At 40.3% G+C, this 27,253-nt stretch overlaps 1 protein-coding gene across 4 annotated transcripts in view; it reads right to left on the bottom strand.

Annotated features, from left to right (window-relative positions):
- Positions 1-15,637: 15,637 nt before the first annotated feature.
- LOC147880676 (Mitochondrial import inner membrane translocase subunit Tim17/Tim22/Tim23 family protein) overlaps positions 15,638-27,253 on the bottom strand; it is a 65,992-nt gene continuing 54,376 nt past the window's right edge. Inside the window, exons 5-8 of one of the 4 annotated variants that reach the window (XR_015540599.1) lie at positions 22,760-22,939; positions 17,990-18,039; positions 17,524-17,577; positions 17,400-17,417 (exon numbers count right to left, since the gene is read on the bottom strand). Coding sequence is in view for 2 of the 4 variants with exons in the window: in XM_087371255.1 (XP_087227381.1) it covers positions 22,776-22,939 (164 nt within the window). In the remaining 2 variants the exon portion in view is untranslated. Of the gene's footprint in view, positions 16,137-17,399; positions 17,418-17,523; positions 17,578-17,989; positions 18,040-22,759; positions 22,940-27,253 lie in introns of those variants that run through there. The other 3 variants (XM_087371255.1, XM_087371254.1, XR_015540600.1) reach the window with 3 other exon arrangements.

Here is a 27,253-nt window from a genome sequence, read left to right as displayed (position 1 = left end):
TCATGTGGGTAAAATGCAAAAGAAATGAGTATTGTTTCATAATTCACAATTCATGAAAATGTGAATAGTCAATGAGTCCACAAAATAAGTTCATAGTGAACATTGATAAGTAGAGAGGGTGGTGAACATTGATAAGTAGAGAGAAACGTATCCTCCTAGGGAAGACCTTATTGATAAAAACTATATTCCATGTATAATTACATGCCATTTTGCATGGAGACAAAGTTTTTATATAACTTTTTAAGTATTCCTTCGCCCCCCTACCCCCCCAAGCCCTCCTCCTGCTCCTTCCCCCGAACCACCTCCTTCCCTCCCCTTCTTTAAACACTCTCTACTGAATGAACTACACTTTCATGATTATTCATTTTCTTGTGTGATGCTTTTGCTTGGTCATGCTCCTTCTACCTTGTTCTATTTGTCATGTTGACCTAATATCAAGGTCAATATAAGAACCCTACATAGTGTGACGGGTTCACTATATGAGAACCCTACATAGCACTTGAATTAGAGAATTTTTTTAAAATACCCCTATAACTTAATTTTTTACTTTTCTTCAACACAATTTATCAACCCCTTCTTGTATGTATACATGTTTCAAATTTTACATTTTATATACCCATTTTCTAATTTTATATGTATAAAACCCTGAGTTGCTAATTTTTGAAACCTCACCCTGGAGTTGTGCACAACTTTTTTCCTTAAAGTATAGTGGAAGGGCACACTATTTATTGCCATCCTACTCCAGGTTACTTTGTGGGCATACACAAGCATAGCTGCATCAATATAAATAAGCGAGCAATGAACTGGATTCAAAAGTTACTTGAACAAGAAAACATTAAAATCCAAAAATTTTGAAAGGTATCAATGGAAGCCTTGAGCATATAATACAAAAGTTTTGCAAGGGTATATGTGTTATGGTCTAGTCTAATGGGAACATTTGTTCTATGTGAGTAGGCAAGATGATATCAAATGCTTCTAGTTTACACATTTACTCTTTCCTATGTGGCATATTTATAAATGTTATATATTAGGCTGTTTCTCAACCTAACTAACTAGGTGAAAACTAGTGGTATGTGGTCCAAAATGCTCATTGAAAGAGGTATGTCTTTGAAGATGCAAAGATTCACGACTAGATCCTTGATGTGATTATATTGAGCGTTGAGGTAATTGTTTGCTTGGGTGTAGCCATTTTTGTTGAGGTTCAGGGAATTTTCTGTAAATAGGTATCTTGCATGACCCATAACTTATGCATTGCTCAACAGAATTTGGCAAACTTCGTCTTTAAGTTGTAGTATACTTTCCAAACTTGAACATGAGACCAAAAAATTATGGAATAAGGATTTGGAACGAGATAGTTAAATCATTACAAGTGCTATGTTGCATGTGAAGCATGCATCCTAAAGACTATAGGATATAGCAATTTATTTAAAAACATTAAAATTTAGTCTATACATACAGTAATCATTCAAAAGTACACTACGTGAGCTTCTCCTCAACCTAAGGACACACCTAAATGAGAACATTAAGCATGGATTAATGAGCCTCCAATGTTGTGCTAAAGTGATGCACACCCATTTGAGGGCATGCTCCACTCACGATCCATAACTTTTTTGGGATTTGTTGAACAAAATCAGATTGAAATTTTGGAATCGAAACTATTGGGACTACTACATGGTGGTCTTAGAACATTGATAGCTATTGGTATTGGCATCTAGATTCACCCTAAAATGGAAGAAGTTAAAAATATGCAATTTGTGTTGAGAGTTCATGCTCAACATCATGTGATCATGTGTGCATAGCACCATCACGTGATCATATGTGCATAGCACTAACCTTATAGAGTGCTATAAAGGAAAGGGTTAGATCCCCTAACCCTAACCCTAAAAGGGTTTGTATATATTCTATTTTTTTAACTAAATCTAGTATACAGTTAGTCATTTGTAGTGTGCTCTCTAGCTGTGCCCTCTCTCCTCATCTCCACTCTTCTCCTCTCCCCTCTTCATATTTTGTCATGGTATCAGAGCTTCCTTGCCTTCCGCTGAGGCATTGCGATTCTTGAGAGTGTGAGAGAGATTGTGAGAGTTCTCTTGAGTGATCATAAGTTTCTTCCGTTCACTTCCGTTGAGAGAATTTCCATTCATTGGAGAGAAAATTCCGTCCTTTGAAAGAAATTTCCGTCTACACTTGCATGAGAGATTTTCGTTCATCTCTTCTTCTTAGGGAGAGAAAGTGAGACAATTTTCTGAGATTTTTTGTGACTTAGATCGTTTTTCTGAGCGAGATATTGAGAGAGACCCTTCACAAAGTTGTCTTGCCTAAAGCTCAAGAGGCAGCGACCCTCGACTCTCCAACAAGCCGCTCCAAGTCGGCTGACAGCACAGTATGAAGGCAGAAAATCGAGCTCCAAAGAGCTCTTAGCTCTATTGCCAGCCGCCATCAACAAGCTCATACGAGCTTTCCTCAACTGGCAGTGCTCCATAACAGTAGCACAAGCGAGCTGCCAGCCTCCATAAGGCCCAATATCTTCTACACAGTCGCTCCACAAGCCTCCTACAAGCGACCTTCAGCGTGCATTCCCACTGACTACTCTGCGGCCTTCTACACAGCCATCAGACGTTATGGATCCCTATCGATAGGGGGTGACCCCTATAGTAGCTACAACTACTTCATCGACACGCAGCGTCTCCAACCAACCAAACAGCTCACGGCTCTTCAGAAGGCTCCCGCCAAGCCAATCATCACTCTTATAGGCTTGAGCTCCCAAGTAGCGGATGCTCTATGCCCCATGTGGCTGCTGTTATCCCTATGAACAATTTCACTGGTACAAAAGGATTAGTCAAAGATATGCTCTATGTTCCGAAGCTTAGCAAGAACCTCTTGTCAGTAGGTCAAATGACGGAACACAATTACAAATTCATCTTCAACGGTGATGAATGCACTATCAGAGACAAATCCAAAAGATGTCAGCTAGTAGCAAAAGGTGTCAAGGAAGGATGCTTATACAGGATGCTAGCTACAGTACCAGATAAGCATGCCATGTTAGCTCAAATGCAACAGATGCCACTATCTGCAAAATGGCACAAGAGATATGGTCATGTCAACTTCAAGTACTTGTTAGATCTTAGGAATCAGAATATGGCAATTGGGATTCCGAAGCTACAGTTTCTTGGAAAGGTTTGCGAAGCATGCTACTTTGGCAAACAAAAGCAAACCAACTTTGTCAGAAGTACCTCTCGTGCACGAGGTACTCTTGATTTGATACATACAGATGTATGGGGTTATGCCCAGACCCGCACCATCAATGGTTCACTTTATTACTTGACCTTCATCGATGACTACAGCAGATATTGTTGGGTCTACTTTCTGAAAGAGAAATCTAAAATGTTTTCCAGATTTCAAGAATTCAAAGCCATGGTAGAAAACCAAACAGGCAGAAAGATCAAGGTCATGAGATCAGACAGAGGAGGTGAATACATGTCTTCATGAACTTTTGCAAAAATCACAGCATTCGAAGAGAATTCACATGTGCAGATACTCCTCACCAGAATGCAAGAACTGAAAGGAAGAATGGGACTTTAGCAAACAGTGCTAGAGCAATGCTTAGTGAAAAGCATCTTCCGAATCAATATTGGGTAGAAGCAATAGCTACAGCAAAGTACTTGCTTAATCGGCTTCGTACCGAACCGATACAGGGTATGACTCCTTATGAAGCATTCACTGGACACAAGCCACACATTGGGCATCTCCGCATATTTGGTTACATAGCATATGCCCACATACATGATGATCATCGCAGGAAATTGGATGCGAAGTCACGCAAATGCATCATGGTTGGCTACAGTGAAGAAAGCAAAGCATACAAATTGTATGATCCCATCAACCGCAAAGTCATTATCTCCAGAGATGTAATTTTTTATGAGGAATCAAAATGGAAAACCTCACCTACACAAGAGATAGAAGCATCGATTTCACAGTCATCTACAGAACAAGTTGACGAAGAAGAGCAAGAATTGCCAACAACACCCCAAGCAGAGCCACAGCAGCTCAGACGGTCTACTTGGGAAAGCAGACCACTAGTCAGATTGACATATGCTCAGAAAGGAAAAGCAATTCAGGTGGAAACCACCAACTATGCTCTTATGACTACCATCATGGCTATAGAAGAGCCAGTGTACTTCGAAGACGCAGTAGACAAGCCAGAGTGGCAAACTGCTATGAATGAAGAAATGGATGCTTTGTATAAGAATAATACTTGGGAATTATGTGACCTTCCACCAGGAAAGAAGGCCATAGCAAACAAATGGGTATACAAAGTGAAGCATAATCCAAATGGAAGTATTCAAAGATATAAAGCCAGATTAGTTGCAAAAGGATTTGCACAACAATATGGTCAAGACTATGATGAGACTTATGCTCTAGTAGCAAAGATGGATTCCATACGGTTCTTGATATCACTAGCGACACTCAGCAAATGGATTGTGTATCAGCTTGATGTCAAGAATGCATTTCTCAATGGTTATCTAGACAAGGAAGTCTACATGCAACAACCAGCACGTTATGTTGAACTAGGAAAGGAGAATAAGGTTTGTCATCTCAAGAAAAGTCTCTACGGCTTAAAACAAGCACCCAGAAGTTGGTACAATAGAATCGACAAGTATTTTGCTGATCTGGGATACATGAAATCCAATGCAGATCATACTCTCTACTAGAAAGTTCAAGGGGAAGACATTACTATTGCACTTTTGTACGTAGATGATCTGATTGTGACAGGAAGCAAGGATAGCTTCATCAGAAAATTGAAACAAGACTTATCTGTAGAGTTCGACATGAAAGATCTTGGACTTATGCACTATTGTCTTGGAATTGAGTTCTGGAGAGATTCATATAGCACATTCATGAGTCAGCTCAAGTATGTTGACAGTCTCCTGAAGAAGTTTCATATGGCAGATTGCAAGATTGCAGCCACTCCCATGGAACAGAGTTTGAAACTTACTAAAGATTCAGAAAAGCCTACAGTCAATGACAGATACTATAGGTAGCTCATTGGATCTCTTATATATCTAACAATCACACGGCCAGATATTTATTATGTAGTAAGCTCACTAGCACAGTTTATGGCAAATCCAAAACAGTCTCATTGGAATGCAGCCAAAAGAGTTTTGAGATACATCAGAGGTACAAGACAATTTGGGATAGAATACAAAGGAAGTCATCCACGGTTGCATGGATACTGTGTTAGTGACTATGCCAGAGATCATGAGACCAGGAGATCGACACAGGGATATGCATTTTTCCTTGGTCAAGGTGCTATATCATGGTTGTCAAACAAACAGCCAACTGTTTCTTTGTCTTCGACTGAAGCAGAATATAGGGGGCACTCACTACAAGTGCATGTGAGGCTATATGGCTCAGAAGACTATTGTCAGAAATAGATTACTTTGATGAGTCAAAGCCAACAACAATATACTGTGATAATCAATCGGCTCAAGCATTGGCCAAAAATCTAGTATATCACTCTAGGACAAAGCACATTGATGTCAGAGATCAGAGAAAGAGTGTTACTTGGTGACATCACACTGCAGCATTGTGATAACAAAGAAAATGTTGCTTGGTGAGCCGTGAAGATATCTCATATCTATGTCTGTTAGGTTGTCTCATATTGTGGTGGGGGACGTTGTCTCCTTCCGAGTAATGTTGGAGTATCCGATAGCGCGCGACTCAATGCTTGAGCTGCTTCCATCTCCTCTGTTGGATCGTCAAGACTCTCTTCCATGTAGATGTCCGAGTCTAGTCTAGGGATGACCAGATCAGTAATTCTAATAGAGAGGGTGCTAGACGATGAGGCTTCTTCCTCTAAATTTCCTTCTTGGAGAAGGAAGATGAATGTCATCTCCCATGATAGGGATTTGGTGCCTGTATTTCCTGTTCTCCCTGTGTCTACGATGTCTTGAACTTTGACTGTCCTAAACCCTTCATCTGGGAAGGACATTCCCATTAAAGGGGTGTGATGGAATGTAATGCTCAGCCCTTCTTCGATTCCCCAAAATCATCATCTTGAGGGAAGGCCTACTTCTTGATGTTGATCTTGAGGGAAGGTGTTGAAGCAGCAGGAAGCAGTTTCGGAGATGCACACATTTGATCATTGCCATCGGAGCGAAGAACATGAGCTGTGGTGTAATGATTGGTGGGAGCATTCGAGGCATCAACATCAAGCCATTCATGTGAGTACCAGTCTCGAGTCTTCATAAGCTTTAGCCTGCACCCTAAATTTCGTAGAGTAACAGCCCTACCAACACCTCAGGAGATGCACTTCCAAGAGGTGATGCTCTCCAACCTAAGAAATGGCCTACGGAACGTGAAAGGGGTGCACAGCTTAGATCAACTAGCTGCAAAGAGGGAGACATTAGCTATGTTGGTGTCCTATGAAACAACAGAGAAACGGCTTGGGCGCACAATGTCAAAGATGTTGTTAATCAAAAGGACCAACGTGGCTCTAGCGGTTAAACATAGAGCAGAAGCAATGCATGATCATCCTGATCCGAGAAGTCTGTGGGCTTCAACAGAATGCAAGAATAGGAGAGGCAGCCTAAGTGCGGAAGTCGTTGCTACAGTGACGAAGTTTTGGCACAAAAATACGAGAGTTTCTTCAAATAGAAAGGACATATGTAAAAAGCAGATGAGACGCAAGGTGTTTGAGGAGCACATCATACACATGCTTGATACAACGCAGGTGAGTGGTGCCTCACCCAGCCCAGTGGTTATTTATGATTGAGCTTTGGGATAGTTTACTTGTTTCATTTCTTAAACCAAGCTTGGACTAAATGTGATTGTCCTAAACCAGCTTGGTGGTTGCAAGATCATGCAACGGTAGGCTGGTTCAGCTCAATCACCATTTATGTGACTGTCTTGAACCAACATGGTTGAACAGCCATTAAACATTGACCACCCCGGTGGTGTGGTTGAGCAAAAATCAACAACAATATATTTTGCAACATAAAAGTAATATATGGTTGTTTTACTAAACCAACCAGCCCGATGGTTGGAACATCATACAACCATGGCTGGTTCAGCTCAATCACCAGTTATGTGATTGTCTTAAACCAACATGATTGAACAGACATTAAATGTTGACCATCCCGATGGCGTGGTTGAGCAGAACTGAACAACAATATATTTCACATCAGAAAAGCAATATATTGTTATTTTACTAAACCAGCCTGATGGTTGGAACATCATGCAACCGTGGCTGCTTTAGCTCCATTACCAGTCCTATGATTGTCTTGAACCAGCGTGGTTGAACATACATTAGTTGTTGATGGTCCGGTCCTCGTGGTTGAAATTAATGTGTTTCTTAGTACTTAAATTAGTTAAATTTAATTTCTTACTATTCAAGTCACATACCACTTGATTTCTAGATTGGGATGGCTTGGACTTAATGTGATTGTGAGATGAAAGATTTAGAATAAAGAATTGGGAGAGGCTGAGATGTCGCTAAGATGATGGTTGGAGAACGCTAGACTACTAGATTGTGTGAAGTAACAGATGCAAGATCGTAATGCGAGACATGGGAGACGATAGATTTTGAGTACATTGAAATATATAAAATAAAGTGATGGAACACAAGAATGATATAATTATTAGATTCTCATCATGAGATATTTATTGTTTATACTAAGTTAGACTTCAAATAAAGTGAAACCGATTAAATAAATTTAGAGAGGTGAGTTGTCGATTGAGTGAAGTAAAAGATGGAAGCCCATAATGTGAGAGACATATGAGAGGATAGATTTTGAATACAATTAAATCTATGAATGAAGTGATTGAACACAAGAATAATATAATTATCACATTCCTATCATGAGATATTTATTATATATAATAAGTTAGACTTTAAATGAAGACAAGAATGATATAATTATAGATTCCTATCATGAGATGTTTATTATGTATAATAAGCTAGACTTTAAATAAAGTGAAACTGATTAAATAAATTGAGAGAGTAGGAGTTGTTGATGACGAGAACACACTACTACATAGTGTGAGGTAACAAGTGCAAGACTGTAATGTGAGACGATAGATTTCAAATAAAGTGAGATCTTAGAAATAATTATTATATTCTTATCATGAGTTTAATGTATATAATAGATTGGACTAAAAGATGCTTTTATTTTATCATCAAACATTTAATATGTATCCATGGTAAATGTCCCTTATGTATCCATGAGTAAATGCCCCTTATGTATTCACATGTTTAATAAAATCAACCAAAATAACATTGTGAGCCAAGGAAAACAAGTCACACATTTAATATGCATCCATGATAAATGCTCATTATGTATTCACACATTTAATAACATCAACCAAAATAACATTATGAGCAACAAAATCACAAATACAAGTTTTGCGACTTTGCGCTTGTACATGCATCGCTTGCTGATAAAGTTTTTCCTACTTTTAAAAAAACCCATGTACATGCTAAGCCCCATCATAAATCTTCACAATGAAGTGTATTCTGATGCTTTTTGTGGACTCCGTTGTGATGCTTTGGAAGCAGACTCTTTCTCTTGAGGCTTTGATGCTTTAGGCATATATGGACTCTTCCTTCGAGCATAGAATTTGTCTACTTCCAAGTGTGGACTCGGTTGTGATGGTTAAGGCATAGAATATAGTGGAGGTTGTGATTCTTCGGGCATATATTTAATCTCTGCTTTTGAGTGTGGGGTAGATGGTGATTCCTTGGGCATTGACTCCTCGGGAGGCTGTGATTCTTGTGGCATAGAATGAGTCTCTACTTCCACTTGTGGACTTTGCTTGGATGCTTTGGGCATAGACTCCCCAAAATGGTGTGATGCCTTGGCCGTAGATTGAGTTTCTACTTCTGCGAGTGGACTCCCTTTTGATGCTTTGGGTTTATACTCCTCGGACGTATGTTGAATCTCTACTTTTGCGGTGGCTGGACTCGATTGTGATGCTTCGGGAGTAGACTCCTTTAAAGGCTATGATGGATTGTGAGGATATTGAGTCTCTACTTGCTCGAGAGCCTTTGATGCAGACTTGGGTGTCTCATTTACTTCAATTGGAGATTGAGCAATTACGTATCGAATGGTATGAGCCACAAATGTATATAGTTTTGCATCGGAATATGTAGACATTGAGGATTGTGAGCCCTTCACATCAAATATTTCATCGAGGAGCAACTTGCAGTTGTAGCACACTCTCCACCCACAGCTATATGCATCATTTTTCTCTACAACCTCACATCATTTTGTAAGTCCATTGCTTCTTGCAGCATGGTCTCATCATCCATCGGACCCGTGGCGCAAACACACCCAATCCCTCCCTTCCAAGAATCTCTCGCTAGTTCAAAATGTCTTGAGCCTCAACGTGATTCAGTTGCTCATCCAAATCGGCCTCTTGAGACCCTACATCATCTGGAGTGTGTCCATAGATACCTCAGGATGCTCTTAATCGAGTACGTTCTCTCCCTCTGTGCTCATTTCAATCCTAAAATCAACCCTTAAAAATGACACAATTAATGCATCAAGAACATGTAGACGTGTATAAAATAATGATAATTTCATTAAACCATATAAAAGAATAGCAACATAACACTTATCGTAGCAACATGACACTTTTTAAATTGTAGCAACATTACTTTATTTCAATTAACTTATTTTTTAAAATCATACCAACATGACACTTGCTTAATCAAGTTACTTAATTTCAAATTATACAAACAATATTTAAGTAACTGAGGAGTCAACAATTTCCAAAAAATGATCATGCTATGAGCCATCATGTCACAAAATGTACAAGGTTGTATCAAGCATTTTCTGGTCTAAGTCCTTGGTTGGGACTGAGTTGCAAATCACATCTTGCTGGGAGGTAGCAAGCTAAGGGTGTCCACTTCCGAACCACTTGCGGGGGAGTGTGACACCCCCTCGAGTGAAAATACAAAGGTTTTGCTTCAGTGTGAAATACCTCGATCGAGTATCGTCTCCAATGAAATTGGCACACGAGGACAATCGAACCAAGCCAATACCTCGATCGAGGTCTTCCATTTTCATCCACCAAACCGAGCCTATACCCTGATCGAGGTATCCTGGCAAGACACATATACCTCGATTGAGGTATCGTGGCAAGTCTAGATACCTCGATCGAGGTATCGTCGATAGATGACATGGGTCATGTCGAATACCACGATCGAGGTATGTGGCATCCGACATGGCAGCTGACATACCTCAATCGAGGTACCATGGCAAGTCCACATACCACGATCGTGGTATGCTCGACCGATGACTTGGCCGCATGTCAAATACCATGATCGAGGTATGTGGCATCCGACGTGGCAGCTGACATACCTCGATCGAGGTACCGTGGCAAGTCCACATACCTCGATCGTGGTATGCTTGACCGATGACTTGGCCGCATGTCAAATACCACGATCGAGGTATGTGGCATCCGACATAGCAGCTGACATACCTCAATCGAGGTACCGTCGGATGCCACATACCTCGATCGTGGTATGCTCGACCGATGACATGGCAGTTGCCATAACACGATTGAGATATGTGGCATCCGACATTGGTCTACCAGAGAAAGTAAGACCACCAGCGAGATTGACATATGCTCAGAAAGGCAAAGGAATAGTATTTTAAAATATAATCTAGCAAATATACATACTAATCCTTTCACACTATAACTTATAAATCTACGAAAATATAATATAGACACTCAATATATTTTAGAGCCATGTGCAGCTGCATCATATTGCACATCATCATACCTCACAAAATGTGATAATACAATAACAAGAACCTTTAATGCAATTATAGAAAAATACAAGCGTGAACACAACGATACTACGACACGTATCAAGCAACTTGGATCGCATTCCTAAACATGCAACAAATATCTGCTCAACAAGATGTTTTTATCATACTCTCACTACCACTAGAGCATGCCTCTAGGACATTCCAATTACCAACACAGCACCGCCATAAGATCAATCTCTGGTGCTAAAACGCAATTATGAGCTCTAGGCCTTACCTGGCAATCCCACAGACATAATGTGCATGTCCATTATAGAAAAATACAAGGCACATCCTTCTTCCCTTGACAATTGTACCCTATCTGACATTGTTGCATCTTATAGTTACAATGAAAGCTACAGAAAGTGAAAAGAAGATAGAATGAAAATATTAATAAAATATAATAGACACTGTGACACTGAAAATTACAACAGAGAGATGATCTTATTACATCTATCTTTTTTAGCAAATGAAGAAAAATTAAAAGGTTCATATACAGCATGGAAGGATTTCTACAATCTCCACATTGATAATATAACAGATAATGCAAAGAAATACACACATGCTTACTGTAATAATCATGAATCTAGCTGGAATAACTTTGAAGAAAACGCTCATCAATTATCAAAAGACAACGATGATTTCATAAGCTCAACAACATTCGACTTTCGTGAAAACAGTATCAAGTTAACAAATGCTACAAATATTGAATGAAAACTACAATATTAATTGCTAACACCAAAAGGAGTTGCTTTATCCTTGGATGTATACTACAAGTAAATATGATAGGTAAATCTACAAAAACGCCAAATTTTTTATGACATTGCATTCAAGTTAACTTACCAACAAGAATAGCAAATATATGCATTTATCACAAGAGGAGCTGGTATTGGAAAAACAACTCTCTTAAAGGTATTCACTGAATACTTAACAAGGAAATTTAATTAAAATAAATATGTTTGATCCATTGAAACTAAAACTCCTTAAACTAGAATACATTGGTAAATTCACATACAATATAGATCGAATGACACTACACTAATCTTATGTATTCCTATCAACCAAAAAGAAAAGTCACAAATACCATATGAACGACTAGATACACTCACAAAAGTGTATTCAGAACTACAAGCAATTGTTATAGATAAAATATCCTTAATAGGAGCATTGATGCTTACAATATTAGACAAGCGTTTACGGACAATTAAACATGTACAACATCTATCATTTGGTGGATTACACGTCTTCTTCTTTGGTGACTTATATCAAGCACCCCTTGTGCATGATAAGTGGATATTTGCACAACAAGATATACTGCCAACAACAAAAATTTGGATACAAAATTTCAAATGCTATGAACTCTCACAAGTTATACAGCAATCTAATATTGAGTTTCTAAATATTCTAAACAAATTACGAAAAAACAAGCAAACACAACAAGAAATTGATATCATAAATGAAGCATGTTTTCCCAAACCCCTAGATACTTGACAATAGCATAGTTATTATATACTAAAAAGGCTATAAATCACATTGTTTTCCAAAAAACCCAATGTGAAACTCACATTTTCAAAGCAAAAGACTTTTACAACAACCATTTTAAAACAAACATGATGTTACCAATGATCCAATCATTTGGACATAGTTTCTTCAATCATCTGTAGGTACAAAATCATGAGCTCGACATACAAACTTATATACAAATGGCATACAACATTATTGGACATGCATCTTTCCTATCTCAAAAGAAATACAAATAGGACACCACAGTACAAAATATAGTTATCAAAAAACAATTTCCAATACAAAGAGTTGCAGGTCGTACAATACATCATTCATAGGGATTAACTCAAGAACAAGTAGCTTTCTGCCCAACAATGTTACTAGGCATGGCTTGATATACATTGTAATGTCACATATATCTACTATCACCACTAACAACTTCAAACTTCCAGGTAGACAGTGCTGTTGAAGAAAAAATTGAATGACTATTAACAAAATCCTTATGGCAATTTTCAATCTTACAAGTACAAGATTAACATGCAACTCACCATCATATAATGACATTAAACACTCGTTTTTAATCAACACATGCAGATGATGTATAGTCACGTCATTTGTTTGATAGAGGTAACACATCTCAACCAACAACATACTTCACTAGTGATGACAAATATAAATTCATCACAAGTTCTAGTAAATATTTTTTGAAAGACATACTTAGCAAGAAAAGAAACACTTATGTCATCATTAGTGCCCAAGAAGAAGCAACTGTATTGGGTTTCTAAATACCCACGAAGTCTCTTGGGCAAACCTAGTGCTTACTAAAATACATCCCAGAGAGAGAGAGAGAGAGAGAGAGAGAAGGTGACTAAGCAAAAATAAACGAGCAAATCAAGAAACAAAAGCGAGCAAAAAAATAGGAATAAAAGAGAGAGAAATGAAGAAGAAAGCAAGAAGGTGACTAAGCAAAAATAAACAAGCAAATCATGAAACAAAATCGAGCAAAAAAATAGGAATAAAATCTCTCTCTCTCTCTCTCTCTCTCTCTCTCTCTCTCTCTCGTAGTAATGAACGAAAGAATTTATAGAAAGAATGGATTATTTAAAACATAAAAAACTAAAAGATCTCCTTACACTTATATACTGCTTCCTACAAAGATGCAAAATTACATTCCTAACTTAGAAAGCACATGCATAGTCAATCAAACTCTCTTTTGAAAAATGGGCTATTCAGCTCCCCGCGTTTTATTTTCAACTAATGTTCAATCATTCTAAACATGCCTAAGGCCGATACACCATTCTCCAAAAGCACAAGCGACGTCTTTGCACATAAAGTCTTGAAAGTCAAGAACATCTAGTATAAATAATTCATCTATAAAATGCCTAACTTGGCTAAGCTTATGTAAAATGATAGAGCAGGTATTGATAGGAATAAGACATTGCATAAAATCAAATTAGTCAAAAGATAAAAGAATCACCTATTGTGATGTAAATCTTCAACACTTACTACCTTTGTGTATCTTTTCTTTTTAGAATCGATGTCACAATCTTTATTATTTAACCACCAAAAGTCAAAACATAAAGTTGTTTCTCAATTTTTAGCACTTTCAATCTATCTTTGTCATACCTCAACTTAAAAAGCTTCAACCATTAGCTTTATGATTCTAAACATCAGATATTCTAGAACGATCTTTGTAGAACGCATAGTAAAATCATAGGTTTAAAAGGAGAATAGGAGACTCTTTTTCTTGAATGTTTCGAGAGGAATTACAAAATTTTACAATAGGAAGCACTCCTACAGTGTCATTTAAAATCCAGCTTGAATGCAAGGGGACATTTGCCTCCTTTAATAAGTCCTTCCAAAGTTCATGGACGCTTGGCAACATGGCTTTGAAGTATTAGATTAGCCATTTAGAGACATCTATGAAAGTAAACTCACAAATAGCTATAATAAATGTTGGCTTTTTAGAGTTTTGTGAAATTTTCAAGCAACACAAAGAAAAGAAATACTTGGATTGCAAACAAACCCTAAAGATTTGCAAAAACTCTAGTGTCTTAAGATCAAATATGTTTGAGAAACTAAGGCCAGGGTGAAGTTTTGGTAGACGAGTTCACTTCTCTCAAAAAACATTCTATGTAAAACTTTTTGCAAATAAAAATAAAGTTATTGGAACATTCGTCCATATAAGAAATGACGAATTTCCAATGATATTTCCGAAGAAGAATCTTCTTTAGAAAGATGGTTACTTTGCTTTGAACAATTAACTGAAAGGACTTCTAGTTTTAAAGCAACTTTCTTCAAAATCTTCCCTTTCCATTCTGATAAGATATTTTGAACTCCTAAACTTTCTTCGATTTGCAAAGCAAACTTTGAGATTCCCTTATCAATAGCTTTTAAAAGGCAAGACTCTTTAAAAGAGTACAACCGAAATTTCGTGCCTCTCATGGAAAGATCTCTTAAGTTCTTAGAAAGAAAAATTCAAGTATTGTGGTTGACGACGGAGGCCAGCTATTACTACATGTCCTAAATCAATATCAATAAACTTCATACTCGGAAACTTGAAGCTTGAACATGAGATAGCTAGATGGTTAGATCGCTAGATTCTATTGCTTAATCAAGATGATGGCTAAATTGCTAACTTCCTCTTAATGCTACATACGTGGACAGTCGACCTCTTCAGATATGCTCACAAATAATTCCCATCAATACCTAGTTAGACTAATGTTTTCTCTTTTACATCCTAACTTTTCTTAAACGTAGCTACCTTTACTAAACAATCGATCCTCTTTACTAGCAAAGTTCAATGATACTAAAAAATCCTTGCTATGTTTTGTAAGAAAAAAGCCAAAGAGCTAATTGAAAGACAAGTAAATAGCATATAAAATTATGTCTACCATCAAAGCAGTTAGAGACTCATCACTCCACAAAACGTTGCAAGGGAGGAAAGACAATAACTTCCGGTTTTCTCTCTTCAGACATGCAAACTAAATCATTGCTATAGTCTAACCTAGTTTCTTTCAACTTGTTGACAAATAATGTTGACAACGAGATGGAAATTCATCAAACCAAAAACCGATTAGTGCACATTCAAACAAATCAAGTATTATCTACATAATATTTTTTATCTGTTTTGAAAAAGGAACTAAGTATGGCTAGCTAAGGCACAAATTACAATTTTGCTCACCTAGACATGAGCACTCTTGGATGAAATTAGTGTGCTAAAAAAACTACAAGTCCGAATTTCGAATCTAGTTAGGGACACAGTAAACAGGACCTGATCTGGTTCTTTATGAATGCCATAGTTTTTGGGCACATTGATGAATTATTATATGATGTAATCTGCAAGATTTGTCTCACAATGCTCCACATAACTTATGTCTTGCTTGAATCTCGTCTTTAAGACCTGTGAATTCCCCTTTTCTTTTCAATAAATTTAAATTTCCAGCACACAAAAAACCTTGCAAGAATAGGACACAGCCTTAAAAAGTTATTAAAAACTTTAGTTCTACTCCTTCTAAGGGCTTGTATTGATATCCCTCTAAAATCTCCAGGCTTTTTTTTTTTGTTATGCACTCCTTGATCATAGCCTAAGCCATCACCTCACCAAGAACTCACAACAGTAGCACCATCCAATGTACCCAATAAGGAGTATCCCAACGATAGGTCACTGAAAGACTTCATTTGTGGTATGACATTGAGACTATTTTGAAGGAATGGACACTAGATGATCACAAATGCATATACATATACAACTAGAAAAACTCCAATCTCTTTGTGTGCTTCCATGAGCTCGCTATGCGTCACGTTGCACTGTTATATGCACTGCAAAATCCCAAATCAAAAGAGTCAAATATAGGTGTGCAAGACACGGCGACTTGAATCCCTATGTACCTATGCATATCTCCATGTTAACCGTCTTCCAATTTACTAATAGACACCCAATGCCAATCCTGTTACAAACTATGGCTCTGTCAATTTGGGTCCAAGATTTATCCCCAACCCCACGTGGTGGTTTTGTGGTTGTTCTTGTGCATAAGCAAAGCCGAATCAATCCATTATAGCACCCTACAATCAACTTGCAGTCTGCAAATACATCCAACGACCACAACACATCGAGTACGCAACCGATTGTTACTATAGTAGCAGATTCCAAAATGGTGTAGCACAACTAATGTCATCACTAGGTCACGCAACTCCAAAAAGCTGACAACTTCATTTCATCGAGCTAACATGTCCACCGTAGAACCATGCTCTCAAGTTTGTAATCAGTGCACGAACTCATTTGACCTTGCTCTCAGACCAAATTGTAAAGAGCTATATAACCCTTCTCTAATCGAGAACTATGCCAAACTGTAAACCACACAAATGCCCAAAGGCGAGTCACTTCCTTCCAAACAATTCAACATGCACAAAGGGTTGACATCTACTTCATAACACCACCTATGTATCTTTGTCATTCTTAACTTCATGTGTGTTGACACACTTTATCCTAGAAGGCTCCTATCTACACTTAGCATCTTGCCAAGTATTAACCCCTTACGCTTTCCCCCATAGGGCATTCTTGTGCCCCTTCTATAGGGATTACCATTTATCACTATCCTCATTAACCACTAGGAAATTTCCATATAATAAATACATATCCAGAAATAAAGGAATTCTGGAACCCCTAGTCCATCAAGCACCTTGACAAAACTATCTATTAGTTTCACCATGTAACTTGCAAACCAAACACAAACCACGCCATGGTTTCATATATAAAACCAAATCGATACGATCAATAATTTACACAATTGGGTTACATCAAACCATCTTATGGTCTCTTTAAAGACTTATGCAACCAATCATTCAAACTTGAACACAATCGTGTCATGCAAAGAGTGAAAGTAACTTTTCTTCCCTACTACCATATTGGGGTGGACTTCTGTCAACCGATCATTCAAACTTGAACACAATAGTGTCATGCAAAGAGTGAAAGTAACTTCTTCCCTACTACCATATTGGGGTTATCCACATCAGAAATACATTGAGTAACATTGTTTGCACCCACATACTCGATGGCATCCATCCATATGTAAGCCAACCTCCCGGTTTACTTTCCCTCCTCTGTAAGCAAGTGTGAGAAAGAGTAGAGGCAAGATTAGCATCAATTTTTGCTTTCAACATAGCAAAAAAGTGTGAGAAAGAGGAGATGCAAGATTAGCATCAATACCTGTAAGAAAAGTAGAAGTTTAAGTTCGCTGTCAGATTATTTGCTTCCTCCACCGCCAAGGTCCCTCACAGAGTCAAAAATTGAGAGAACTCGTGTTAAGTCAACTATAATCGTGGAACTTTGTGGTTGGTTATGGTTAGTCGGAAAACCAAGAGGGATAGGTAATGCTTGCATATACGGGTTAAAGGGCTAGGATCTAGGGGTATTCCTAGGCCTAGGCATTAATTTCTAGATGCAAGTGGAATGCCCTTAAGAGGGCTTTAGTGAAATTACATTAAGGACACATGGCACATTAAGGACCTACCTCGTGAGCAGTGGGCATGGGCACAGGGTTCTAGAGAGGGAGCTCTTATGGAAGGAGGTCGACGTAATACAGAGACCTCACAAGAGAACGATTCGACAACAACAACATGAGCTCAAAAGAAACCCATGGCTAGGTCGTAACTTGCGGCAACTCTCTTATCAATGTTGATGTTGATGTTGATGGTGAAAACCTCATGGGGGACTCTTGGATACCTTCACGAGGCCTCAATTTAGTGGTGTGTGATTGGTGCTTCATTGAATCAAGACCTATGATTGGATGAGACTATGTCTGATTGCAATTTTCGACTTCTCTTTTGCTATGGGCTTGGCCTGTGCATAAAGTCAACCTCAGTATCTTCTTGCTACTATAGTGCAAGCTTAGCTTGCTGGTTTCTAGGGTCCTTAGTCAAGTCAGTTGAATTGTGTTAGTCATTGAGCTGTGTTATTCATGTAAAAGGGGTGAGGCTCTCAGTCGTGTGTTTTGGTCATGATAATACATAGTTGATTTTTGATATCTATAGTATCAACTACTCAGTTTCTTTCCTATCATCTCACGTGCTATTTTAAGTAAATGCAAAGTAAGAATCTTGCGTGTAAGTCTCATTCCGTGCATCAATTTCTATCATTTGGTATCAGACGATGTTGTCTAAGGGTTTGTAAGCACTTCATCGAACTGCTCAGCTTTGATATCGGATGCAAGCTTTGTGAAAGCAGTTGGCATCTGTTGGCTAATCTTGTTTTCGAACTTATCGCATAGATATCCTGATTTGGTGCAAATACTTCATATAAGATCAGAAATGACCTAATTGCATTACGCTTAAGTGAAGAAAGAAGATCGGAAGCCTTTTCACCCAGAGGAAAACTAACCTACACAATCGAGTAAAGGAAAAGTGTGAAAGGAGGGAGCATCAAGTTTGCCACTATTGTGGAAAGGAGGGGCATATCAAAAAATAATCCTACAAAAGATAGTGACGAGCAATTAAAAGACTTCAAGAGACAAAGCATGTGTTGATGAGGAATCTACAATAGTAAATGAGGTGGCTAGTCTTACAGAGGTTGACGCAGATTAGTATGACTGGGCATTTTTATTCTGCGAAGTGTGTTTTGGAATTGTATTGGCTCTTAGTGGGTGCGCAATCGTCTTGAGGTGATTTGACTCTTTGTGGGTAATTTGCCTTCTCTTGGAATATTGGCTTTGCCTCTTAGTCAATAAGCCGGTTTTTTGTTGCACTCGTTTAGGTTGTTCTTGCGTCAAGCTGTGTTAGAGCAGCAGGTTATTCTTCCTCGGTCTGACAAGTTCATTGGTGAGAAGTTAAGGCTATTTTCCACAATTTCGTTTTAGGGGGAGAATGTTGGAAAATCCCTCATGGGGGACCCTTCGGCACCTTCAGAGTACGAGGCCTCTTCATTTAGTGGCGTGTGATTGGTGCTTTAGATGAATCAAGACTTGTGGTTAGACGACATTATATGTAACTGCATGCATGAACATTTGGCAATGCATCTTAAGAACACAACAATCACCTTCAAGCATGGCTGGCGAATCCAAGAGCTGTGGCTTCTACAATCTCGCAAGGGAAGGCGGTTTTCAGCTCCTCTTTTGCCGCGGGCTTGGCCTACCCATGCATGTGGACTATAGATAAGAGCAGACCTCAATATATTATTGTTGTTGTAGTGCAATATTAGCTTGTTGGTCTTTAAGGTCCTTAATCGAGTCAATATCTTGAGTTGTGTGAGTCATTTGTAAAGCCAAAAAACTTGGTAGGGTGCAGGCTGTCAATCGTGTCTTTGGTCATGATGATACAAAGTTAATCTCTCATATCTACAATCTTTCCTATCATCTCGTGTGTTATTTTTTGTAAGTGCAAAGTAAGAATCTCGAGTGGCAAATCATTGCGCACATCAATTCCTACCAATGTCACAATGGTATTAGAGCCATACTCAATCTAGTCAACGTAGCGTCGAGTACAATGATACTTTATCTCACTCTTGTTTCAATGGGAAGATGGGTAAGCTGTCCATCGCAACTACGCCTAAACTAGAGCATGGCAGAGTGATACGGCTAGGCTAGGTGTAGTAGGTTGCAACTGCCTTTGTTTCGGAGTCTTCACAAGGTGGTTCAACTATTGTTCATCATTTGCTTAAGGTCTCCATCTCATTGAGCATAAAGGTCTTTGAAGTGGGATGGGCTCAAAGAGAACCTGACTGTTGTTCATAAATCATAAACTGGGATGCAATTGCAAAATAAAATTTATTATTTTAAGAGATCCCATAGGTCGAGAAGCTTTCATCGAGGAGTCACATGGAAATGGTTGACACACGACACGATGGCGATAAAGAACTCAATTGCAAAAAAATATAGTATTCAAGACAGCTACTAGCTCTAAAAAGGTAGAATATGTGTCCTAGATAATAATGAAATTAGGTGCCAAATTCTTTTCGAGTATCATGATAGTCCTATTGCTGGACATCCAACAATTTAGAAGACATGCGCAATTCGAAAGACAATTCTTTTGACTTGAAGTAGAGGACACCTAAGATTATGTATTGAAATGTACAACTACGCAAAGGATATGGTCAGTCGCCTTCAGGATCAAGATAGCACTCAACAAATGCAGCGAGACTTCACTTGGGGGATAGTGGTGTGGATCACAGAGGAGGGGCATGCTTTCTCTATCGATCCAATCTCTCCCGCCTACAGGATTCGAGGCCAGGTGGTCCCTCGTACTGAGATCCATGACGCAGTCCCTTTGTGCACAACCGATTGTATCACCAGAGGATAGTGTATGGAAGATTGTCTAGCATTACTACCTGGAACATCTAGGTCACCCGCTGTAGTCAGGTAATGGGAGGCCATCAGGTCCCTCCAACAGCTACCCTAGTCACTATCTGGCAGGATATCATCTTTACCTTGTACGCCATCACAGAGCGCAGTACTCCAAGTTCACGTGCAACCGTCGAAAGGTGGGAGCGTTTCTACAAGGCGTGCCTACCGGCATCTTCTACACTCTTTCCGTGAGAGCTATTCACTAGATGTATAGACCACCACCTTGATTGTTAGCCCGTTTCCGTAGAGACCCTAGGCAGTGAACCAGTTTCTTCTCTTGTATTTACCATCAATAGCTCCTATTGGAAGATGACTTGTATGGTGCTTTTCAAGCATTAATCGAAGGTTCTTTTTTCGGGGGGAAAAGATTATGTATTGAAGTGCCAAAAATGCCAAGTTATTAAAGCTTAACATCTTACATCCTCCATCCTTGAAGCACCCATATGGCAAATGGGAATGTATCTCCATGGATTTTTTTAAAGTTAACTAGGACATAGCCGGGCATGACTCTGTGTGGGTAATTCTGGATCGATTGACCAAGAGGGCTCAATTTATTCCAACCAATGAAGACGTTAGATCTCCCAAATTAGCAAAGCTATTTGTGGATATTTATCGATTGTATGGACTACTGGCGGGTATTGTTAGTGACTGGGATAGCAAATGTAACAGCCATTTCTGGAGGGTTCTATTTATGAGGTTGGAAACTCCTTGTTCTCCTCCCAAGATGCCATGAGGCCACAAGGCTAGCTTGTAAGGATAAAGCTCTCCTCCAAAAGAATGAGACAAAAATAGATGCGAAAACAGAAGCAGTTGTGCTACCACACACTAAAGAACCTATTGTACCTGGGAAGTCGAATTGTGCATGGGACTGCTCAACCCTAAGAACCAAGAATCACAAGTCGTATTGCAATATTGTCTGACCTCTCTGCACGTGCCTTCAAATGTGCAAAGTTTACTACTAACACTAACGGCAAGGGGCGATGTCTTTCCCTTCACTCCAGCCCACACTTGTTCTATGCATTCAGCCTGTCGCTTTACAAAAGCAACAATTCCAATTGTGTGTGCCTCCTTTCACCTTGTCATACTTGGCAAGGGAATCAACCTCCTCCTACCAATGAGACTTATCAATGCCACAGGAGGTATTAAAAAAGTAAAAAGGTAAGGATGAAAGAGAGGAAGAGAGAGGGATAAGAAGCTGCAAAAACGAGGAGAGGGGCTGGAGATTTTGCAGCAAAGCAAGGGGAAAGAGAGAAATTTGAAAGAGAAAGGAGAGGAGGAAGAGACTGAGGGGAGCTGAGAGGAGGGGGCTCAGATCCCCTAGGATGAGGGGAGCGAAGAATCCAGAGGGGGAGCTGAGAGGAGAGCAGAGGGGCTGAGACCCTGGAGGAGGAGGTGCTGACAGGAGAGCTGAGCGGTGAGGGGAGCTGAGAGGAGGGGCTGAGAGAAGTTACGAGTCAAGGAGGGCTGAGAGGAGGGCAGGCAAAAAGTAATAGCAACGGAATGGCACCATTACGGGCGGAAGGGCCCATCCTACCAGTGATGCCGGGCAATGCAAGCCAGAACGCTGCAACGGTTTCCATATGGCATTCCAAGAACACTAGGAACGGTTTTCCCTGATGTTTCAGAACCCGTACATGTTCCACAAACGTTCCAGTTATTCCGAGACTCCTAGCCTTTCCTTTCCAAGATGGGGGAACGGCATTCACTGGTAACTATGGCTGATTCCAAAGATCATAAAGCTTTTTAACTTGGCATCACAGAATCCTCAAAAGCCCTTGAGACTCTTCTAAGAGTGATCTCCTGATACGTAAATTGCTTTCACAATGAAGATGGTGTTTATCTTAACAAATTCTTTCACATGAAGATGGTGTATATCTTAACAAATGCTTTCAAAAGTTACAGGGCCTTGAGACTCGTTAAGAGTGATCTCTTTATATATAAACTGCTTTCACAATGGAGTGGTGTTGGATCAAAAATTCTGAACAGCCAGATCTGTGTGCCTTTTTGATCCTCAGATCCCATACGGAAAGTCTTTGATATAATTGTCTTTCCCTCCCAAATCAACATGCTGTTTCTAATCACAAAGATAAAATGAATAGGAGCACAAACCTCTACGCAGAAAGTCTCACTTCTGTGACACTCTCTCCTCAAGGCGCCGAATTGCATCTCCGACCGGGTCAAAGTCAACGGAATTGGTTTCTTCTGCAGGCCTCACTGAATCAGCCATGTTTGCCATGTTTTCCATTTCAGCCTTTTTCTTCAGCTCATAGACGGATGATTGAAGAAAACCTGTTGAATGATCCACCCCCCCAAAAAAGAGACAGGGAGAGTTCAGTTTCCAGGGTAGACAATAACAGATGTGGCACATTTTCCTATGAACACCTAATTTTCGAGGACAATGCGGTCATAATTCTTCCTCAAATTCATTTTCCAGGTAGACAAATAACAGATGTGACACATATCACTATAGACACAAATAAGTGTAATCCTCAACAATGCAACCATACTTCTTCCACACTGCTTCACACATTCCCTTTCCAGGAAAGTATCATCAGGGTAAACACTTCAACAGCTTCTGTTTTCTGATCTTCCACCAGCTAGAAGTGTGCACGCAGACATCCTTACAACCAAGGAATGTTCAAATGCAGTAAATCGATGTTCTTAAAAGTCCATTCCAAACCAACCTAGCAGGAAGAAAGTATTACAGTTTAAGTCAATAATAAGAGGTAGATGTTCTTAAAAGTCCATTCCAAACCAACCTAGCAGGAAGAAAGTATTACAGTTTAGGACGATAATAAGACTGAGATCTACATGTAGCCACCGTAGCAGGAACCAGACATAATCAGCACGATTACCAATAACAGAAAAAGCTAGCTGACAGCACGGTGTGCCTAGCAATCAAACAGTTATCAGTTGTAAATGTTCGGACTTCAAACAATATCCAGGCACATATGGGACCCAACAGATGGAAGGGGACTAAGTGGGTCGAAGAACTGTTATGTACCTAGACGCTAATCCTTGGATTATGGACTTACTCCAGCAGGTTAGGGGGCCCTGGGATTAAGGGAAGCAGGCTAACATGGGACTAGAGGACTTGAACATTAGCAAAGGGCCAGTTGGCTATATGATATACCTTTGTAAGACTAGAATACATCCAATCATACAAATTTAGAAATTTGTTGTTCTAAAGTCCAAAAATCTACGCAGAAAATAAAAGAAAAAATGAAAGAGAAGAAAAAAGAGGCAACAAAAACTTTTTTGAAAAACAAAAGGAATACATACTTAGCAAACAAAGCAACACTTATGTCGTCATCAGGGCCCAAGCATAAGCAGCTATACTGGGTTTCTAAAGACCGCAGAGTCTCTTGGGCAAACCCAATGCTTACCAAAATACGTCAAAAAAATAGAGGAGAAAGAAAACAAGAAATAAAGAAGAAAGGAAGAAGGTGACTAAGCAAAACTATACAAGCAAATCAAGAAACAAAATCATTCCAAAAAACAGGAATAAAATCTCTCTCTCTCTCTCTCTCTCTCTCATGTAGGAATGAAAGAAAGAATTTACAAAATGATGTCCAAAAAGCAGGATGTTCTTCTATATAAGAGTGGCCAAGGCTATTGTGTTGATATTCAGAGTGCACACACCATGGATGGTCTGGTCTCAATTTTTAGCCTAGACTTTTGACTTCTACATGGCAGGTCACAAGATGCTATGCCGATGTTTCCTTGGTGATGGGTTCTGGTGGAATGGGACACCAGAGTTATAGGCCTAGTAGCCCACGTGCTCGGGGGTGGTTGGGAGGTGAGTTGCCTGCTGATTATCTTTGTGTTTTGATTATTTTGTCTGGATTGTGTCTACGCTCAAGATCCAGACCAGACCATCTAATGTTGTGTGCAGACTGCATACCAAAACAATAGCCTTGGCCACTCTTATATAGAAGAGCATCTTGCTTTATGGAAAGCGTCCTAACTAAATATGATGGCACGGGGTCAAACCCGTGGCCACCTTATGCGTTTTTCCCATTCACTCTTGTTCCTCTCAATCATCTTTGCTATGATATTGCGCAGCGTCCCATTGGTCTTCTCCACTAGACCATTACATCGACGCTAATAGGCTGACAAAAACATATGCTCCACAAAAATCTTGAACAGCAAAATCTACAACACCTCCCCTCTGAATGCCAGGCCACGATCTCTTACAATTTCAAGAGGGCATTCAAACCATGAACGCGTGTTTTCCGCTAAGAAATTGGCCACCAACTTGGCACTATCTGCTTCCGCCCATCTAATAACAAAATTTGTGGCCACAATAATGTAATACTTTCCATGGCGGGAGCATGGCAAAGGCCCCACCAAATCCAGCCCCTATTTCTCGAAAAGGCCTAATACAAGGATGGGGTGCAGTGGGCCCGTTTTCAGATCTCTCTCCCTAAAGCTTGGCAGGTATGGCACCATTCCTGAATATCTTTATGCATACTTGGCCAAAAATACCCTGCTGCCAAAACCTTTATGGCTATATTTCCGTGTGCGAAGTGGCACCACATATTTCCTCATGGCAGGCTTCCATCACCCTTTGTAGTTATGCTTTCCCAATCATGCTCTGCAACAGCAGTTCTTATAAATACCTTTGTAAATATCCAATCATACGAATTTAGAGATTTTGTTGTTCTAAAGTCTAAAAATCTACACAGAAAATAAAAGAGAAAACGAAAGAGAAGAAAAAAGAGGCAACAAAAACTTTTTGAAAAACAAAAGGAAGACATACTTAGCAAGCAAAGCAACACTTATTGTGAGGGATGAACAGACGAGCAGGATGCAAGAGAGCTGGAGAGAAAAACGTAGAGTATGCAATAGATAAGATGGAAAGAAACAAGAGTGGAGGTGGTTTTGTGTAAGTGAAAAAACCACACTAACCCATTAACTGTGGTCAGGGGGAAAGACCTCTAGTGAGGAAAAAGTGCCCCTAACTCACTTATGGATTACATTGGTCACTGCCTCGAATATGTCAATAATTCTAACACCCCCCTACAGTGCCAATGTGATGATGTACAACTGATCAATCACCAAAAGGAGATAAGTTCAAGGCACTGCAAAATGCCTCAAACTTCTCACGTGAAATTGCTTTGGTGAAGATGTCTGCAACATTGTCATGTGTTGACACATAGATCATACTAATCTCCTCTGCATGCAACTTCTCTCTGACATAATGATAATGAACCTCAATGTGCTTCGTGCGAGCATCAAACACAGGATTCTTTACCACTGGTATAGCACTCTGACTATCAGTGAGAATCGAAGAAGGACCCTCCAATGAGATATGAAGCACAGCAAACAAAAGACGCAGCCAAACACATTCAAATGTCGCTGTGAAAGCTGCCCTATAGTCAGCTTCACATGAGGAAGTAGCTACAGTAGATTGTTTCTTGCTCAGCCAAGAAATGCAAGCTTTGCCCAAAAAGAAACAATTACCACTTGTGGACTGCCTAGTATCATAGTCTCCATCCCAATCTGAGTAAATGTAAGCATGCATCTGCAAGTCATCCCCCCTAGGAAACATCAAGCCATAAGACTTTGTGCCTTGCAGTAACGAAAGATGTGTTTTATAGCCTATCAATGTGTTGTTTTTGGGCTGTGCATATACCTGCACACCTAAGACACTGCATACTGAATATCAGGCCATGTATTGCACAAATAAATGAGGCATCTAACAGCCTGGTTGTAAAGTGTAACATCCATTGATTCACCTGCATCATACATAGTAAGCTTCAGCCCTGGCTCCATGGGAGTGGCTGTAGGCTTACAATGTTGCATGTTGAATCTATCCAAGAGCTTTTGCACGTACTTGGATTGAGACATAACGATGCCACGCTTGTCTTGTATGAAATGGATCCCCAAATAGAAATTTAACATGCCCAAATCTATCATGTCAAATTCAAGTCTCTTGCTCCTGCGAGCTTCCCCTCCCCCCCTCGCCGTTAGCCCCTACCTCCCCCCTCGCTCCCCCCCCCTCCCCCTCGCTGCGACCACCTCCACCCCTCCCGCTACCCCTCGCCTCACCTCCGCTCCAGCCGCCCCCTCGCTCCATCCCGCCCCCTCGCTCCATCCCGCCCCCTTGCCTCCGCTCCTTCCCGCCCCCTCGCTCCAACCCGCCCCTCGCCCCCTCGCTCCAATCCGCCCCCTCGCTCCAACCCGCCCCTCGCCCCTCCCCCCTCGCTCCAACCCGCCCCTCGCTCCATCCCGCCCCCTTACCTCCGCTCCATCCCGCCCCCTCGCTCCACCCCGCCCCTCGCCCCCGCTCTAACCCCCCCCCTCGCTGCCGCTCTAACCCCCCCTCGCCGCCGCTCCTACCGCGCGCTCCATCCCGCGTTTTTTTTTTTTTTTTTTTTTTTTTTTTTCAGCCCGCCTCGGCCTCGCCCTCGCCCCGCCTCCGCCATTCCGTTCCTCGCTGCTCCCTCGCCATCCACCCCGCTCCAACCCGCCCCCTCGCTGCTCCTTCACCCCTCGCTTCACCCGCCTCCGCCTCATTCCGCTCCCCTCGCCCCCCCGCTTCACCTCTCCACCCCCGCCATTCCAACTTCACCCCCCCCCCCGCCCTCTCGCCCCTTC

This window comes from Dipteris shenzhenensis, chromosome 32 (genome assembly GCF_047967505.1).
Source record: "Dipteris shenzhenensis isolate YYH24624 ecotype China chromosome 32, Dip_SZ_1.0, whole genome shotgun sequence".
NCBI classification, from domain to species: Eukaryota; Viridiplantae; Streptophyta; class Polypodiopsida; order Gleicheniales; family Dipteridaceae; genus Dipteris; species Dipteris shenzhenensis.
This window is presented reverse-complemented; position numbering and strand designations above follow the sequence as displayed.